Raw genomic sequence first — 20,181 nt, 5'->3', positions numbered from 1 at the left:
AGACCACTGCATGACTCCACACAGGGAGCAATGCCAGACTCCACAGAGAGAGCGATACAAGCCTCCACTGCGAGCTCATTGACAGACTCCACGATGGAAACAATGCAAGACTCCAGAGCGCAGTCCTTGCATGATCAAGACCATGAGGGTCTAGCAACCTTATCTGAGCAACCAGCAGCAGAAGATGCAAGTCTGCCACGCTCAAGTGCACAGCAAGACGACTATGACAGTCTACCACGCTCATGTGAACAACTAAAAGACTATGACAGTCTACCCAGATTATTTGAGCCACCAGAAGAAGACTCTGACAGTCTACCCAGCTCATCTAACTGACGGGAAGAGACTGAAGGTTTACCCACTGTATGTGTGACAAGTGACAAAAGCTTCACTATTCCCATACAAGATGTGGACATCTCAGCAAGACTGACAGATCTCAGCTAGTATGTACAGAGGCACTCGACAGTCATTAAGTGAGGTTACTAGTGACTCCAGTGACACCACGTTAATTCAAATCTCATCCACTCGAGCCTCTCCACAAGAAAATGCATTCCTGAACGTTTTGACTCCGGACGGGGAGCATCAAGACACCTCAGATGATTCAAGTGATACCTCAGATGATTCAAGTGAACCTGAAATAATTCCGGACGGGGACTGTCAAGAAACCAAAGCTGATTCAGGTGAACCAGAAAGGAGTCCAGACGGGAAGCATCGACAAGCCAAAGATGATTCCAGTGAACTGGACATGACTCCAGACGGGGAGCGCCGAGGAATCAGAGACGGCACGCTCAATGAAACAGCAGATGCCACAAAGGACACTGACACAAGTAACTTTGTGAAGGACTCGAATTTTCCACTCGGTGTGGTCATTGAGCGCAACATACACAACAACAAAACCTACGAAAACAACAACAAAGACAACAACAAGAAGCGTACCAAAGGCATCAACAACAAGCACGACAAAAACAACAACACTGGAACAACGACTGGTGCAACATGGTACAACTCTGCACATGCAGGATAATGTAACAGCACAGCTCCTAACACTGGCAAGAGTACAGCCATACCATGGCATGACAGCAAATCTCACCGATTCAAGTTTGCTCCACTATAAACAAGCAAACCTGCTTTCAAGGCAGATGAGTTTGCTCCACTACGAACAAGCAAACCAGCTTTCAAGGCAGATGACATACTGCATCAATATCGCAATCACAAGAAACAGTCCAGGTTGGACAACACAGCTGACATACTGCATCGCTACCACAAGCACCAGGGGGAAAAAAGAGTCCAAATCAGACAACAAAGTGATTTGACCAATTCTTGGTTCCTTAAGCACAGGGACACTGACGGCGTTCACAAGGGAATGACAACATCAGCATCGACACTTCAATAACAAAACAAGAAAGCCACTCGACCATATTAATTCATGAACTTTGGACTCATACATATTATTTGGTGTTGTATAATCATCACTGTCATCATGATTTGTACATGTCATCACTTATCTACCTGTTTTGTTCAATTTTCTTTAACACAGTACAGAAAATATGTAACACGAAAAAAGGGGGGATGTGGTGATATGCATCACTGTAAATACACAAGGGGTTAATGTAGATACACTGGGACTGAGTAAACACTAGAGCGAGCACCAGAGACATCATGACATGCAGACATGCAGCTAATGAACACATAGAATAGGACACGACCAGTGGGCAGTCAAGACACCCAGAGGTGACACTACCACAAGGGGGCAACCCATATAAAAGGACAGGGTACACTTTCTCTTTCCACAGGCGACACTGACGGAGAAGGACAGGGGCAGATCAGAAGCATCACACTCACCACGTGGCATAGAGCGGACTGATTAGGTAGACTGAGTTACTATAGCAAGATTAGCAGGAGAGTCGAACTCAAGTTGGAGATTTGTTAACTGTTCAATAAATGTGTTAAACCTATCTCCAAGTCTGAACCTTCCTTTGTCAGAGCATACATCAAGGAAGCAGCTTATGCTACATGAAGAAGCATAACACAACTGAAACCTCTTTTACCTAATTCTGGCATCACCCCCCCCCCCCCCCCCCCCCCCATCTTGTTATTAACAACCAATCAGTCAATAATGTTGTGCGGGTTAATTCCTTTGGATCTGTTCATTTGCGCACTTTGCCTTATACATGAAAACAATGACGTACTTCAGTGTGTGTTCCTTGTCTCAATATTGGACAGACTCATAGGCCTGGTGCTAGAATAGTCAGAGATGATATGTTTCTCTAGGAGCCTTGCTGGAATAACGCAGTTGCTTCCCACATGCTCTCTGACAGCATGTTTTAAGTAAAGCTAGGAATGTTGGTTAAAAAAACAAATAAATAGAATCCAATTCCTATTAAATACCTGATAATTATTTATTTAATTACAGAGTAATTGAGGTACTATAATTAAGCATCTGTTATTGGTCAGTTGCCACTTTACAATACTAGTGGTTAGTGTACTAAAATGTTGCACAGTTTGGCAACAACTTTTCAAATCACAAAATGGCTTTTAGTCCATAAGGCATAAGACATTGGAATAGAATTAGGCTCTCGGCCCATCGAGTCTGCTCCGCCTATCAATTACAAAATGGCTTATTTTAGACCATAAGACATAGGAGCAGAATTAGGCTACTCGGCCCATTGAGTCTGTTCCGCAATTCGATCATGGCTGATACTTTTCTCATCCCGTTCTCCTGCCTTCTCCCCATAACCCCTTATCCACTTATTAAGCAAGAATCTATCTACCTCTGTCGTAAAGACACTCTGTGATTTGGCCTCCACAGCCTTCTGCGGCAAAGCATTCCACAGATTCACCACCCCCTGGCTCAAGTAATTCTTCCTCGTCTCTGTTTTAAAGGATCGTCCCTTCAGTCTGAGGATGTGCCCTCTTGTTCTAGCTTTTCCTACTAGTAGAAATATCCTCTCCATACCCACTTTATCTAGGCCTCTCAGCATCCTGTAAGTTTCAATAAGATCCCCCCTCATCCTTCTAAACTCCAACGAGTACAGACCCAGAATCCTCAACCGCTCCTCATATGACAAGCTCTTCATTCAAGGGATCGTTTTGTGAACCGCCTGGACCTTTTCCAAGGCCAGCACATCCTTGGATTTGGGGCCCAAAACTGCTCACAATACTCCAAATGGGGTCTGACCAGAGCTTTATACATCCTCAGAAGTACATCCCTGCTCTTGTATCCTAGCCTTCTCAACATGAATGCTAATATTGCATATGCCTTCCTTTTTAAAAAAAAATATATATATTTTATTAAAGTTTTCAAACAGAAATTTTCCCCCTTACAAATCAACAAAAACGGTAACATGATAACTGATAGATAACATGGTTTAAATAAAATAGTGAACTAACAACATAACACAAAATGGTGCTCCCCCCGCCCCTTCACCCCCTCTAGAACAAAAACAATTTATTCCCCCCCCCCCCCCCCCCCCCCCCCCCCCCGGGCTGCTGTTGCTGGCTATCTATTTTCCCCCTAACGTTCCGCTAGATAGTCGAGGAACAGTTGCCACCGCCTGGAGAACCCCTGAGCCGATCCTCTCAGCGCAAACTTCATCCGCTCCAGTTTTATGAACCCTGCCATGTCGTTTATCCAGGCCTCCACGCCGGGGGGGTTTCGCCTTCCACATGAGTAAAATCCTTTGCCGGGCTACTCGGGATGCAAAGGCTACAATATCGGCCTCTTTCGCCCCCTGCACTCCCGGCTCATCCGCTACCCCAAATATAGCTAAACCCCCCCCCCCCCTCCCCAGCTTGGCTTGACCCGGACATTCACCACCTTTGAGGTCACTCCCACCACTCCCCTCCAGTGCCGGACACGACCAAAACATATGCGTGTGGTTCGCCAGGCTTTCCCCGCACCTCCCGCACTTGTCCTCCACTCCGAAGAACCTGCTCAACCTCGCTCCCGTTATGTGTGCTCTATGTAGCACCTTAAATTGGACCAGGCTAAGCCTGGCACACGAGGAAGAGGAATTTACCCTACTTAGGGCATCAGCCCACAAACCCTCCTCAATCTCCTCCCCGAGCTCCTCTTCCCATTTTCCTATCAGTTCGTCTACCAGCCCCTCCCCCTCTTCTCTCATCTCCCGGTATATTTCGGACACTTTGCCCTCCCCGACCCACCCCCGAAAGCACTCTATCCTGGATCCCCTGTGTCGGGAGCAGCGGAAATTCCCTCACCTGTTGTCTCGTGAACGCCCTCAGCTGCATATACCTAAAGGTATTCCCCGGAGGCAGCTCATACTTTTCCTCTAGCGCTCCCAAGCTCGCAAACGTCCCATCTATAAGTAAGTCTCCCACTCTCCTAATTCCTGCCCGGTGCCAGCTCTGGAACCCTCCGTCCAACCTCCCTGGGGCAAACCTATGTTTGTTCCTGATCGGGGACCACACCGAGGCTCCCAGCACACCTCTCTGTCACCTCCATTGCCCCCAGATACTTAATGTTGCTGCCACCACTGGGTTTGTGGTAAACCTTTTCGGGGAGAGCGGAAGTGGCGCCGTCACCAGCGCTTTTAGGCTTGTTCCTTTACAGGACGCCATCCCCAGCCTTTTCCACGCCGCCCCCTCTCCCTCTATCATCCACTTACGGATCATCGCCACATTAGCGGCCCAGTAATAGTCTCCCAAATTCGGCAACGCCAGTCCCCCTCTGACCCTGCTACGTTGCAGGAACCCCCTCCTTACCATTGGGGCCTTCCCTGCCCACACAAAGCTCGTGATGCTTCTATCTATTTTCTTGAAAAAGGCCTTAGTGATCAATATAGGGAGACATTGAAACACAAATAGGAACCTCGGGAGGACCATCATCTTAATCGCCTGCACTCTGCCCGCCAGTGACAGCGGCTGCATATCCCACCTTTTGAAATCCTCTTCCATTTGCTCCACCAGTCGAGTCAGATTGAGTCTGTGTAAGGTTCCCCAGCTCCTGGCTATCTGAAACCCCAGGTATCGGATGTTTCTTTCCACTCTCCTTAGCGGCAGGCCATCTATCCCTTTACTCTGGTCCCCAAAGTGTATCACGAAAAGCTCACTCTTTCCCATGTTAAGCCTATATCCCGAGAAATCTCCAAACTCCCTCAATATCTGCATAACCTCTGGGTGGGGGTCCTATAAGGGAGGCGGTGCTGTAAGGGGGTTTGGGGTGCCTGAAGAGCGGTGACCCCCCCCCAGGAACCCCATAGCAGGGTGTCCTCACTTGGGATGAGGAGGGGGTGACATTGCCCATGAGTGGGTGGGACCCATAAACCCACTTCGAGATCGGGGCTACCTTTCAAAATGGCGGCCCAATCTCGGAGTTCAGCTCCCCAGTGCTAAAAAAAAGTCTAGTGTGGGCTAAACCAGTGAGAAACTCCCCAGGGCCCAGAAAAAGTGACTAAGTGTCATTAAATAGTGGCGGGGAACACGCTGGCAGAGCCAATGTGAAACTTCGTGAGAAACCCGCCATAAATTAACTTAGAAATTTTGTGGGAGAATCGTGCCCATTGTGTTAGTACTAAATTGTCAAGTTCAAAAGGAAAACTAAATCCTACTAAAATAAAATCTAAAACTCAAGCATGCTTACCGTTTGCTCTCCCAACTGTAGGATGGATCCATCAGTGAATGTTGGCTGCACAGTGGTTAGTACTGCTCCTCAAAGCTCCAGGGACCCAGGTTCAATTCTGACCTTGGGCTACTATTTGTGTAAGTTTGTACGTTCTCCCCGTGTGTGCGTGGGTTTCCTCTGGGTGCTCCAGTTTCCTCCCACAGTCCAAAGATGTGCAGGTTAGGTGGATTGGCATTGAGAAATTGCCCCTTAGTGTCCAGGGATATGCAGTTTAGGTTATGGTGATAGGGCAGAGTGGACATGGATAAACTGCCCTTTCAATGGGTTCGTGCAGACTCGATGGGCCGGATGGTCACCTTCTGACTGTAGGGATTCTATTCTACGATATGAATGAACTGGAGAGGCCGAGCGGCGTGGCATTAGAAATGTCACAAGCTGAAGACACTTCTTGAGGTCTGTCTTCAGATCAATGACAGCCTCTGTACTAATTGTCCATCTGTTGACCTTTGGTATGTAGTTTTACTTGCAGCTCCTTCTCTGGCCCCTAAATGTGGTGCCAGTATTCACTGCTATTGAGATCGCATTGCTTGAGCAATATGTTAGAATTAAACTCCTTTGCATTTGAAGTTGATTATGATTTTCTAGTGTTTACTTTGGGCAAGTTCAATATTGTTGATGAAATATAATAACAATTAGAAATTGACCTTGTGTAGCTCAGAATGTTGCAAGTGGTAAATGTTTGCATGTGTTTTCATATACTGTGCTTCATATGAAACCTGCTTATCTTTGAGGTGATACAATACATTTTCAAGAGTAATTTCTAAACTGCACTGCCACCTACTTGTAATGTTTACTGTGTGTATCTATACTTAATATAGTTACTTCACTGTGCTGAAAATCTGATGAGTATTTCCCATATTATTCTCAATGCCTTATTTTAGTCGGTCACCGCTAGTAAACTGCCTGGGGTGCCTTGGTTTGATGATGACAATATGGTTTCTGAGAAGGTAAACAAGTAAAAAGTATCGAGAGCAACGGTTACTATGCCCATTAAGAAATGAAAGCGAATGAACCTGCATGATGGGCATTGTAACATAGCTTTATGATTGGCTTCTCCTGACACATCTTTTTGAGCTATAAGGTGATGATTCACTCTTCACGACAGGATTCTTTGCACTTGTCACCAAAATAGACCTTGTAGACTGTTTTACACTGCACACTAACAGGCTTTCTTGGGCTGGAGTCTCACCCAAGCACTTGGAATAACATCGTTGCTATTTGTGTGGCCTCGTGATTCAAGCTGCATTGTTTCAAACCAAGTGTCAGCAGAAATATGTAATGTCTGAGTTGAGTCAGCCCTTTTTTTCTTTTTCTCCCTATCCCTCTACAAAAAAATAATAAAACCGCATTTTTCTAACTTCTACACAATGTTAAGCAATTTTTATATTATATCCCTTCAGTTTTAATTATTGTCTCACAAAGAAAAGCACAAAATTTGCTAAAGCATGTAACCAAAGTAGTACTCAGCATAAAGCACTTGCCAATATTCATGTGTTTTGGCAGTTGATTGTCTTCCTCCCACATCATAAGCCTATGGCTGGCTCCTGCAAACACCTTTTATGTCTGTCATATGATGTGTAACAAAATCTCGTCAGCAATGTTGGGATTTTTAAAAAATTAAATCAGATCTTGTACGTATGTATTTTGGTTTTATAGAAACCTGCTCGCTACCGTAGAGCTATAAGCTATGACAGTAAAGAATACTACATGCGGCTGTCTGCTGGAAATCCTACCATGTATCCAGATACAATTGAAGAGAGCTCAGAGGGTGAAACTACCCAGCATGAACCAGAGCATGGAGAAGATACAATTGCAAGAGTCAAAGGTTAATCTATTATATTACCTGTAATCTGAAATATGTATACACCTCCTTTAAGCAACAGGACTGGGCCTATGTTCCAGCCATTACATAACCTAAGAATAACATTGCTGTAATTTTACAAAACTGATGCTCTATATTTTTTATAATATAGCCAAGTGATGAATGTGTTTTTTCTTGTGAACTATCCCACTATCTCAAATTGGTCTAGGACATTACATACTCCAAAGCAAACCTGTGAAATATCTTAAGACATCCCAGTGACACACTGCTTGATAAATACAAGTATTCCATTTACCATAATGGAAATATTAATAAATCCGTAGAAAGTGTTCTACAGTAATTGATTATGTTAATTATATAGTGAAAATATACAATGAATTGTCAGAAAATATGATCAATTTGGAATTTGCTTATAAAATAGGAACAGGAACAGGTCACTTATACCCTTGAGCCTGTTGTGCCATTCAACTAAATATAATAATAAAAATAATAATCTTTATTATTGTCACAAGTAGGCTTACATTAACACTGCAATGAAGTTTAATCACCTTTGTTTCATATTCTTTGATATCCTTGCGTATTTAAAGTATTGATCTCAGTCTTAAATTTCAGATGGTCTTTTAGTGGGGGGGCAGAGTTCGAGATTTTCAATAACATTGTGAAAAGGTGCATTCTTAAATGGCCTAGCTCTAATTTTAATATTATTGCCCCTTGTTCTCGATTTCCCTATCAGAGGAAATGGTTTCACTTTATTAGCTCTATCAAATTTTCTCATCATTTTAAAGACCTTTCTTAGGTCACCCTCAACCTTCTAAACAGGTCACCCTCAACCTTCTAAACTCAAGTGGATTCAAACAAAGTTTATACAACTTGCCATTGATTTAATCGTTTAAACCTAAGGTATAAAAAAGTTCTGATACTCTAAACTAGTCTAAATCTTAAACGGGTAATTCTTATCAGTCGCTCTGAAGCTAAAGGCATCAGACTACCTAAATGTGTTTATAGAATGAAACTTGCATGGTTTTCATCCACTCAACTGACAGGAACAGGTCCATGAAGCCCATGCAGTTAATGTACTTCTATAGCAGTCAGAGTAGATTTCTGAAGATGATAGTTACCTGGTTGATTAACAAAGACCTACCTACAATTGTGAAAATTACCCAGGGAAGTTTAAGGCAAAATATAAAAAAATACAATTAAATTGTAATTAAATTAGGCAAAAAAATTAAATTAATAACCAAATATATGAGGGTGTTCATGTGATCTGAACTGCAGTACTAAATGTTTTTTGCAGCAATGTACTAATTATGTTTAGCAAAGATAAGTTATTTAGAAATAAAATTGGATTTGTGACATTTTCAGAGGTTACCTATTCCAAGTGTATTTTCTTTTAATTTGTAGACTAATATAAAATATAATTGTTTAGGAATTGTAAAGCCTCCACTGAAGCGTTCACGTTCTGCCCCTGATGGTGGTGATGAAGACAACACAGAACCTTTCCTTGACCAGATCTCTGAAGGAAGTTCAATGGATGAAGAAGAGAAGACAGACAACCAAACTCTTCTCCGATTACTGGAGGAGGGGGAAAAGGTACAGTGGCTTGACCCATTTATCTTATAAATTACACTGATTAAATTATTTTGTTAAATATTTACAACACTCTAAAGGGGGCAATTCTCACTTTTGGTGGTTGTAAAGCACATAATAAAGAATCAGCCATCCATTGCACACCACAAGGTTCTCCTTTCTGTTGACGCCAATGAAAATAATCTCCTCTAACTTTAGAGTAAAATTGTAATCAAATCAGCAGGACAGTATGGAAAATATTTTTTAAAAAGCAATATCTTGTTTCGTATAAGCAAATATTTCTCCAAGCCTATCCACAGCTTCTATCATCTCAAAGAATAAGAGCAGCAAACGCATGGGAACATCACCATCTATAAGTTCCCCTCCAAGTCGCACACAATCCTGAGTTGGAAATTTATCATCAATCTTTCACTGTCACGAGAGTCAAAATGTTGGTACTCCCTCCTTAACATTACTTTCATCACAGTTCAAGAAGTCAGTTCACCACCACCTTTCAAAGGAAGTTATGGATGGGCAATAAATGTTGGCTTTGTCTGAGTTCATATCCCATGAGCAAAGATGCGATTGCTTTGCTCATGGAATATGAACTCAGACATATCTGTGATCCACTTATAACAAATGCATTTTGTCTTCACAGTAAGCATAATGGAATCAGTTTTGCCCAAATTTAATATATTAAAAATAATGTGCATCTTCAGTTTACCTAGGGAAGATTATTGACCTTTCTGAGCATACCTTGATACACCCACTATATTTTTTCACATTAAGTGGTCTTATTTCTTGACCCTCCTCTATGTTGTCTTGCTCAGCCGTCTCCAGTTTCACTTTTAACATTGTATTCTCTGGATTCCTTGAATTCCCAATCTTTTCTGACTCCATATCGGTATACTACCACATCAGCTACTAAAGCACTCAACTTGAAAAGATTATTTAGTGTAGTTAAATTTGCTCCGGTGTGTTGCTTAGGGATGTAGTTATACTACACATAGCAGTCTGCAACTAGCAAATCAAAGTAGCACTGTTAGCGATGGCCTGCTCTCTGGCCACACTAACCAGAAGGTTCTGGAAATGTATCCTTATATGGATGTGTTTTCAGTGCACCCTGGCCAACTAATTTTTATTATTGAAAATGAATTGGTGGGATAATAATCTTTATTAGTGTCACAAGTAGGCTTACAGTAACACTGTAATGAAGTTACTGTGAAAATCCTTTAGTCGCCACATTATGACGCCTGTTCGGGTACACGGAGGGAGAATTCAGAATGTCCAATTTACCTAACCATGAATCAAATTTAAATTCCTAAACTAGTCTAAAGATCCAATTGACTACATTGGCCTGTTTTGGAGCCCTAGTCCAATCTGGAATAGTCTAGAGCAAAACGCAGGTAGTGTTGATTAGTTATATGGAAGATATTACATGCTATGGAGTGTTTTAAAACACAGTATTTTAATTATTCTTTTAAAATATGATCTAGTTGTTAGTTTTATTTATTTCACTTCAACTATCCTTTGAAATGCAGTTTCCTGTTGAAAAGTTCTAAATTGACAGACAGTTACCCTGTTTATATGCAAACGGCAAGGGTGGAGAAAGCATGAGCAGCACAATTAAGAAAGCCCAGCCCTGATCTTAAAATATATGTTGAAACATTGCGGACAATAGATGCACCCTTGACATTCTGGAAACAGCAACAACTTGCATTTAAACATCGCTATTAATGTAGGGAAAATTCATAAGCCACTTTGCAGAAGCAGAAATCAGCAAAAGAAGAGAGATTAGGAAAGATGACCAAATACTTGGTTAAAGAGTTAGAGTTGTAAGCACCATCTTAAAGTACAATAGAGATGGAGGAGCAGAGAGTTATAGTAAGGAAATGGCAGATCTTAACCACCATTGGTGTGGTGAAGGGAATTGGGGGATGCAGAAGAAGCCTGTCTTTGAGAAATGCAGAGTTGGAGGGTTGGAGGAAGTAACAGCAATATGGAGGAGCAAGGGCTTGAGTAATTTGGACATAAAGAATGATTTTAAACTTAAGCATTGACCGATCAGGGGAGTGTGAGCACAGGGTGATGGATAAATAGTACTTGTACTTGTTGCATTTGGCATATGGCAGCAGAATTTTGGAAGAGCTCATGTTTCAGAGGATCATTGGTGCACCATAGATGAGATTTCAGCAGATGGAATGAGATAGGGATGAAGCCAGGCATTGTTACAGAAGTGCAAGTAGCCAGTGTTTTTGTTGGACAGATTATAGAGTCTGAAGCTATACTCTGTCAAATAGAACACTCAAGTTTCAAACAGTATTTTTCAACCTGAGGCACTGGCACAGATGGGATTGGTGGCTGGGGAATAAATAGAGTTTGTGTAAGGGCCAAAAGTAATGGCTTTGGTCTTCCTAATGTTTAATTGTGAAAATTGCAGCGCATCCAGGACTTATCTGACATCACAGAGGCAATGGAGGGGTCGAGGTACAGCTAGGTGCAATCAGCACACATGTTAAAACTGATATCAAATTTTCAATGATGTTGCCTTGAGCAGAATAGTAGTGAGAGTTAGGAGAAGTCTAAAGAGAGGTTCTCTATGGACACCAGAAAAAACAGGGAGAGAAATCATTACAGGATGTTCTCTGATGTGGTCAAAGAACACAGACATGTCGAGAAGGGTAAGGAAGTCCTTCTGCACTGTTAAGTCTATGTTAATTCTCTGAAGGATCCTGCAAAATGGTCAGTCACGGTGGCTCTCATTTCTGATTTTGATTAGGGCTGCTTTGTGCTGAATCTGCCATTCACGGTAGGCCTGTCTAGCCATGGGCCTACGACTGATGAGAAGAAAAATACAACCTACCAAAAAACCTTTATCTGTGAAGAAATGCCAACAGAGCAATAGAGAGCGTTCTTATGCTGTCCAAGGAACCTGATTAGGGAGGCTAAACATAGTTACAAGAAACATGGGTATAGCGTTGGGATGAGATTATGCTTTCAAGAACTTTGGAGAGAAAAGGGAGTTTGAAGATGAGGCAATAATTTGCAAGAAAAGTGGAGAGAAGGATATTTTTGTCGAGGTTATTTGAATGGGAGGGCGACAATACTGAGAAGAGCAAATTGATACCAAAACTTATAGGGTTAAATTACCAGCACAGATAAAATAAGTTTACTTTGTATTCCCTTTAGTAAAAGAGATTAAGGGCTAATCTGAGTGAGTTGTTCAGCAGCTCATTGGGTAGATATGGAAAAAGTATTCCTCTGGATGGAAAATTGGAAACAAGGAAACATAATCTTTACATTTGAAGTAGGGTATTCAAAGGCAAAATCAAGAAGCACTTATTTTGCACTGTAGTAAATTTGATCCCTTCCCCAAAAAAGAAGAATAGGAGGTTACAGGTCAGAGCTGAATAGAATTCTATTTGGTAAAATATCAAGGGCTCAAGAAATGAAGAAAGGTGGGAATATTTATTTGATGCAGATCAGATATCTAATTGAACAGTAGAGTGGAGTTGAAGGTTGAAAGGCCTACTCCACCTGCTCCTGGTGTTCCTAACTATTTACAATATCATGAGGACCAGGAGGTTAGCTGGGTGGTCAGTTTAGTGGGTAAAAGTTTCAAGGGAGCAAAAGGTTAGAAAGATGAGCCTGGAGCATATGAAGAGATCGAAGATAAACTAAATACAAAAAAGTTAAAATTGGGGTAGGGAACCCTTCCCTTCCGCTAGGGAGCGCGTTGGTTCTGCCACACCCTTCTCCTTGCCGTAGGGAGAGGAAGGAGGAAAAAATGCATTCAGGTGGAGTTTTAAATCACAACAGAAAAGTTGCTTGGTGCTGTAGGAAGGAGGTAGTGAGGATATCTTGGTGAGTAATAGCACAGGGCTTAGCTGGGTGATAGAAGGGTGCAGAATGGAAAAATGCCAGAGGAGCAAGAAGACAGATCAAGAGGACCTTAGGTGATGAGGGCTACATTTGGGACAGGACAGACAAAGATCTAGCCTGGTGGAATAACTTCAGTAAGAGACATAGTATAATCACCAGTGAGCCAAGTTTCCACCACGATGTCAATGCAATCTTCCACAGTAAGGACATGAATGGTAAAGATCTCATCCTCAAGTGAACAAACATTTTGGAAGGAAATGCGAGAAGAGGCAGTGATTATTGATCCTCTGTCAGAGTCCACATAGAATGTTGGAGAGTTAGTAGGACAGGAAGGATGTCATCAAGGTTAGCTGCTCTTAGGGTGGCATGTGGCGCAGTGGTTAGCACTGGGACTGCGGTGCTGAGGACCCGGGTTTGAATCCCGGCCCTGGGTCACTGCCCTTGTGGAGTTTGCACATTTTCCCCATGTCTGCGTGGGCTTCACCCCCACAACCCAAAGATGTGCAGGTTAGGTGGATTGGCCACACTAAATTGTCCCTTAATTGGAGAAAAAATAATTGGGTACTCTGAATTTATTTTTTAAAAAGATTAGCTGCAGCCCCCCCCCCCCCCCCCTTCACCACCACCACCACCAAACAAACTGCTGGGTGGGAAGATTGGCGAAAGGGCAGGATGGAATTGTTGTTATTGATTAAGGAAGCAGAGTTGAGTGTCTCTGTGGACCGTTCAAAGAATGCTAAGAGAAATCTGGAGAAACCGTTAGTTGAGAAAGACTTAATTGCAGACTCATAGCATTAACTGACAATTGAAAGGTCATGGTCCAAAATCCAAATTGGATTTGTACAGACTGTACAGTTGATTGCTGGGAAATATGTTTCCTTGGGTGTTTGTGTTGTAATCTGTTCACATGTTTGTAATAAAATACATTTTTTTAAAAACAAATTCCAAATCGTTCCTTACAAGGTTACTATGTACGTTATCTGGCACGAGAATCCACAAAGTAAAAGCTGCGGATTCTATAATTTTATAATGCGATTATTAAGAAAGATGTAATGCAATCGCTATACGATCAACTCAGGATCAAGGTTTGGGTGGTATTTTGGTTCCTTTAGAACCATGGAACGGTGCTACTGCTTTGAACACACTCTGCATACTTTACACAAAACAAAATCAGGGTGTTTATTTCTTGTCACCTTTTTCAGCACGGAAACAAGCATTAGATGATTTGTTGTCACTAGCCTTTTAACTTTCAATTTTGTATCACATTGCAAGAGTCGGGTAAACAGAAATGACATACAAAAGTATGAGCAGTCCCAGTAGCAGGATTTTCATAATCAAGATTCTCATCTTTTTAATACTGTATTTCATTAAGTTCTAAAATTGGAAAATTAAATTAGCTACCTTTCTGTATTATGCAATGTTGTTAATGACAGAATTGTTTTAGTGGAAAATGGATCAGCAAGTCAAAGTAAGCATATATTGCTCTAAGTGTGCCAATATGAATAATGCTGATCTATCATTACAAATTGATTTGATTTATTTGTCACTTTCTCCAATAGTTTCACCTCCAGTATTTTGATTTTCATTTTTAAGTGCCTTCTTTTATTTGCAATTGATCTGAAACAAGTCTGTGGATTGTGTGCAGCTGTACTCATTTGTGAAATACTGCTGTGAATGTTATAATTTTACATAAGGAAGCTTTAAACAAATTAAGGAAAATAGAAAATGTAAAGTGAAAAGAAAAAATGCTGAAATTATACAACATAATTAGCATCTGAAAGGGAAATACATTCAGTGACTACTTGTCATCAGAACATTTATTGTCCAGCGAGAACTGAACAACACAGAATAGAAAAGCAATGCTGGTGGTCAAAAGTAGAGATATGCCTCCTAAGGTAGCTGAATATAGAGTTTATTTATGTATGAATGGATTTTGAAATGTAGCAAGCAAGTATAAAGTATAGGAACAAAAGAAATCTTTCAAGCTACCTAGCAGTAAAGCAGAAAACAGGGTAATAAAGGATAGCTGAGTGTCTGAGAACAATATCTCCTCTTAATGTATTTACAACTCTTATCAAATTTCCAATCATAAATAATCAAAGTTATGAGGTAAAATTTTCCAATTTGAGCCCCAAATGCGAAACCCTACTTGCTAAAAATGGATGAAAATCTTGGTCTTCTGTATTGCCATTTCCAAAGTGCATTCCCAAAAGATGAACATGGCACTGGAAGCTTGCCCTGTTGTAGAAGTGATTATGTTCATAAAATGAATGGGTAGATTAAGCCAGTATTAAAACATTCATCACAATTGTGATCTGGAACACTTCTTGTAATTTTAGCTGAAAGTCACGAGTTGTTTGTTACTCAAATATGCCAGCATCTATAATGATGATTTATCAACTAATTTATCAATTTCATTAAATGAAATTTTAGCTACATAAATATCTATATTCCCTGAGAACATGAACTTTTCCTGCTTATTTGTGGGAAGCACTATATTTTGTTAGAAATAAAGAGAAAATACTGGAATTAAGCAGAAAATCAGGCAGCATTTGTAGAAAGAAGAAAATATTGCATTTGGTTAGATATTGAATTTAAAAGCTTTATGTAATAATAATGCACTATGGTGACTGGTGCTTGTGTTTAATTGCAAACTTATGGAATGACTTATGGCTGTCAGATAATTAAGTACACTAACATGTGTCTGACCTGTTATAGATTCAACACATGTACAGATGTGCTCGAGTACAGGGGCTGGACACAAATGAAGGACTCCTCTTGTTTGGCAAAGAGCATTTCTATGTGATTGATGGCTTCACAATGACTGCCACTAGGGAGATCCGTGACATTGAGACTCTGCCTCTGAAGTGAGTATATTTCTTTTATTTGGCTGTATTGATGATTAAATGTTTACTGTAATCCCCAAGTTGTATATTTATTGAATACTTTATCATGAACGATTTTATCCATCTTCTAATTGTGGATATGTTTATTAAAAGGACATGGTCCATATAGTTTTCACTCATTTATCAGATTACGTAGCTAGCATTTATAGTGTCTTTTATCTGTAATTTGTGATACCGGCCTGTTGTTACAAGTTTGAGTTAATTGTCATGATCAGTAGATAGCGCATGAGCAGTGAGGGAGACTTCATCCTGAGTGAGACTCAGATCGAGTGAGTATATTTGGGAATTTGGATCAAAGTGGGAATTCACTGCATAGGGTAAAGAGGTGCTCTTTTCTTTTTGCTTTCTAACTTTTTCACCGTTCAGAAAGTGGTCTTGCCCTGCTGCAGGAGAAGAGGCTAGTTGTTTGGTGAGTATTTCCGCTGTTGTGGGACAGCAGTGGGAAAAATAACAACCATAATGTAGGGAACTGGTGAGCTGATTGGCCGGTAAGTACTCAGTGTAAGAGCCAATATGTGCAAAACCAGCTTCTGGAATAAGGCAAAGTTAGAGCCAATATAGTAAGACAAACAAGCAATCTAAAATATTAGCTGGGATAGGCAAAGTGAAAGGCTTAGAGAGGGTTGAATTCTTAAAAGTGCATCCAGGAGGACTTTTTAAGACAGCAAGTAGGAAGTCCTAAAAGAGAGGGGGTGCTACTTGACCTATATTTGGGGAGTTAAACCAGCTAGGTGGTAGAGGTGTCAGTTGGGGAGCAATTCGATGATAGTGACCATAATCCTGTAAGTTTTACGGTAATTCTAGAAAAGGACCAAGGTAGACCGGAAATCAGGTTTCTGATTTGGGGAAGGCCGATTTTTTAAGAGGATAAGACAGGACTTGGCCAAGGTGGACTGGGTACAGCTACTTGTAGGAAGATCCATATCGGAGCAGTGGGAGTCATTCAAAAAAGAAATGTAGAGAGTGTAATGCCAACATGTTCCCGTAAAGGTAAAAGTTGGGGCCTACAAATCCAGAGAACCTTGGATGTGAAGGAGTATACAGCATTGGAAATGGAAACAAAAAAATGGATTATGGCGGATTCAGGGGCCTAGAGGAGTATTGAAAGTTTAGGGGGGTATTTAAAAAATAAATTAGGAGAGTGACGAAGGGTCATGAAAAAACACGGGCGGGCAAAATAAAGGAAAATCCCAAAGTATTTTATCAGTATATGAAGGGCAAGAGGATAACCAGGGAAAGGGTAGGGCCCATTAGGAACTGAAAGACAGGTAAGGTGTTAAATTAGTATTTTCCATCTATGTTCTCTTTGGAGAAGGATGATCTAGGTATAGAAAGCAGGGAGGGGACTGTGATATGATTGAGCAGATTAGCATTAAGAGGGCGGAGGTGTTAGCGGTTTTAACAGGATTAAAGATGGATAAGTCCACTGTCCCAGATGAGAAGTATCCTAGGCTGCTGTGTGAGGCAAGGGAGGAAATTGCATCCTATCAGGCTGCATCACAGCACAGGACCGCAAGAAACTTCAGAGAGTCGTGAACACAGCCCAGTCCATCACACGAAACTGCCTCCCATCCATTGACTCCATCTACACCTCCCGCTGCCTGGGGAAAGCCGGCAGCATAATCAAAGACCCCTCCCACCCGGCTTACTCACTCTTCCAACTTCTTCCATCCGGCAGGAGATACAGAAGTCTGAGAACACGCACGAACAGACTCAAAAACCGCTTCTTCCCCGCTGTTACCAGACTCCCAAACAACCATCTTGTGGACTGACCTGATTAACACTATACCCCTGTATGCTTCATCCTATGCCAGTGCTTACGTAGTTACATTGTGTACCCCTATTATGTATTTTCCTTTATTTCCTTTTCTTTTCATGTACTTAATGATCTGTTGAGCTGCTCGCAGAAAAATACTTTTCACTATAGCTCGGTACACGTGACAGTAAACAAATCCAATCCAATCCAAGTATATTAGAGAAGCGAAGAATGATGAAGAGAAAAGACTGGCAGCCAACATAAAGGGGAATCCCAAAGTCCCCTGCAGGCATATAAATAGTGAACGGGTGGTAAAAAGATGAGGGCCAATTGGGGGCCGACGGGAATTTACACATTGAGGCTGTGGGTGTGGCTGAGGTATTAAATTAATACTTTACATCTGTATTTACCAAGGAGGTAGATGCTACCCAGAACATGATGACATAAAGGAAACTCTGTCCCTAGAAGGGTTCAAAATTGATAAGGAGAAATTTTTGAATAGACTACTGAAAGTTGGATGAGGTGCATCCAAGACTATTGAAGGAAGTGACAATGGAAATTGGGGGGGAGGGGGGGGGGGGGGGGGGGGGAGGCCATAATCTTCCAGTTTTCTCTAGACTTGGGGAGGTGCCAAAGGACTGGAGAATTGCAAATGTTATGCCCTTACAAAGTTGATTAGGAAGACCCAGCATGGATTTCTAAAGGGAAATTTGTGTTTAACTGGCTTGCTGGAGTTTTTCATGAGGTAACATATAAAGGGTCAATATGAGTAATGCTGTTTTTGTGGTGTACTTGGACCTTCAGAAGGTATTGGATACAGGCTCACTCAACAGACTTGTGAGAAAAGTTATAGCTCATGGAATAAAAGTGACAGTAGCAACGTGGATAGCAAATTGGCTGAATAAAAGGAAGCAGAGAATAACGGTCAATGGATATTTTTGAGGAAGGTTTATCATGGTATCCCCAGGGGTTGATATTGGGACCCTTGCTTTTTCTGACATATATTAATAATCTAGATCTTGGTGTGCAGGGACAATTTCAAAGTTTGTGGATGACACAAATTTGGAAGTATTATAAACTGTGAAGAGGACAGTGCAGAATTTCAAAAGGACCTAGACAGGTTGGTGGAGTGGGCAGATAGGTGGCAGATGAAGTTCAATACAGAGAAGTGTGAGGTGATGCATTTTGCTAGGAAAACATGTAGAGGCAATGTAAAATAAAGGGTACAAATTTTAAAGGGGTGCAGGAACAGAGTGACCTGGGTGTAAATATGCATAGATCATTGAAGGTGAAAGAACAGGTGGAGAGAGCAGATAAAAAAGCAAAGAGTATTCTGGGCTTTCTTAATAGGGGAATATAGTACACGAGCAAGGAGGTTATGCTGACTTATACAAGTCAGTAATTAGACCTCAGCTGGAGTATTGTGTACAGTTCTGGGTGCCACACTATAGGAAGAAGGTGAACACATTGCAGAGAGTGCAGGAGAGATTTACAAGAATGGTTCCAGTGATAATAAACTTCAGTTATGAGAGTAGATTGGTGAGATTAGGACTGTTCTCCTAGCAGAGAAGAAGGCTAATAGGAGATTTAATAGATATGTTCAAAATCATGAGGGGGCTGAACAGAGTTGACAGGGTGGGGGGGGTGTTCCTACTCTTAAAAGGATCAAGTACAAGAGGGCGCAGATTTAAAGTGATTTGCGAAAGAAGCAGATGCAATGTGAGAAAAAGCTTTTTCACACAACGCGGTTCGGTTCTGGAATGCACTGCCTGGAAATGTGGTGGAGGTAGGTTCAATCGAGGCATTTACTTGAATAGAAATAATGTCCTGGGGTACAAGGAAAAAGCAGGGAATCGGCACAAAGTCCTGTTGGTTGTTTGGAGAGCTGATGCATATACGATGGGTCAAATGGCATCCTCCTGCGCTGTAACAATTCTATGATCCTGTAGAGGCTAATAATGTTGAAAAAGAGGTTTGAATTCCCAGTGGCCAATTTAAAGGAACTGCACAAATCAACACAATTAAACATTACTTAAGCAACTAATTCTCTAAATTACAAAACATGTATTTTTAGTTTCTTATCACAACTGACAACTTCATGCCGTGTTTATACATTACTCCGCAAGTAGCCTTTACAGAAGCCAATCCAAATTTACTCTCCGCTTCCACTAAATCTCGGTTAGCCGTTTTGCGGTCAAAAAGTCCATTGCCTGTCGAAAGTCATTTCTCTTGGCCTTCTGAAAACCCTTGACCTGACTTCCAGCATCACGGTCCACTCTGGCGTCTTCTCCCAGTCAAGCCAGAATAGCTGCCTTTCCCTTTGTGTTTGGGTATTAATTTTGGCACTTAGGTTTCAATAGTCTATTGTCCCAGGAGGCCTGTTGAAATAGGGCCTCCTGCCCCATGACAATTTTCTGCCCTCCTGACCAGTCCATTAATTTCTTTCTACAGTCTGCAGCTTTCTTCCTCACTATCAACTGCACAGCTAACTTCTGTATGGACTGCAAACCTCTTAATTATGAACCCCCGCTCTCCTCCTCATCCCCATCCCAATTTTCAAGTTTGCACCATTAATATATACTGTGAGAGTCAAGTTGAATAACATTTC

At 41.5% G+C, this 20,181-nt stretch overlaps 1 protein-coding gene across 1 annotated transcript in view; it reads left to right on the top strand.

The window, feature by feature from the left end:
• The window catches only part of wdfy3 (WD repeat and FYVE domain containing 3), a 586,950-nt gene that overhangs the window by 484,780 nt on the left and 81,989 nt on the right, over positions 1 to 20,181 (top strand). The window contains 4 exon segments of the mRNA XM_072496251.1: positions 6,523 to 6,588; positions 7,298 to 7,466; positions 8,890 to 9,053; positions 15,630 to 15,778. Coding sequence (XP_072352352.1) covers positions 6,523 to 6,588; positions 7,298 to 7,466; positions 8,890 to 9,053; positions 15,630 to 15,778 — 548 coding nt within the window.

This window comes from Scyliorhinus torazame, chromosome 3 (assembly GCF_047496885.1).
Source record: "Scyliorhinus torazame isolate Kashiwa2021f chromosome 3, sScyTor2.1, whole genome shotgun sequence".
Classification (NCBI taxonomy): domain Eukaryota; kingdom Metazoa; phylum Chordata; class Chondrichthyes; order Carcharhiniformes; family Scyliorhinidae; genus Scyliorhinus; species Scyliorhinus torazame.
This window is presented reverse-complemented; position numbering and strand designations above follow the sequence as displayed.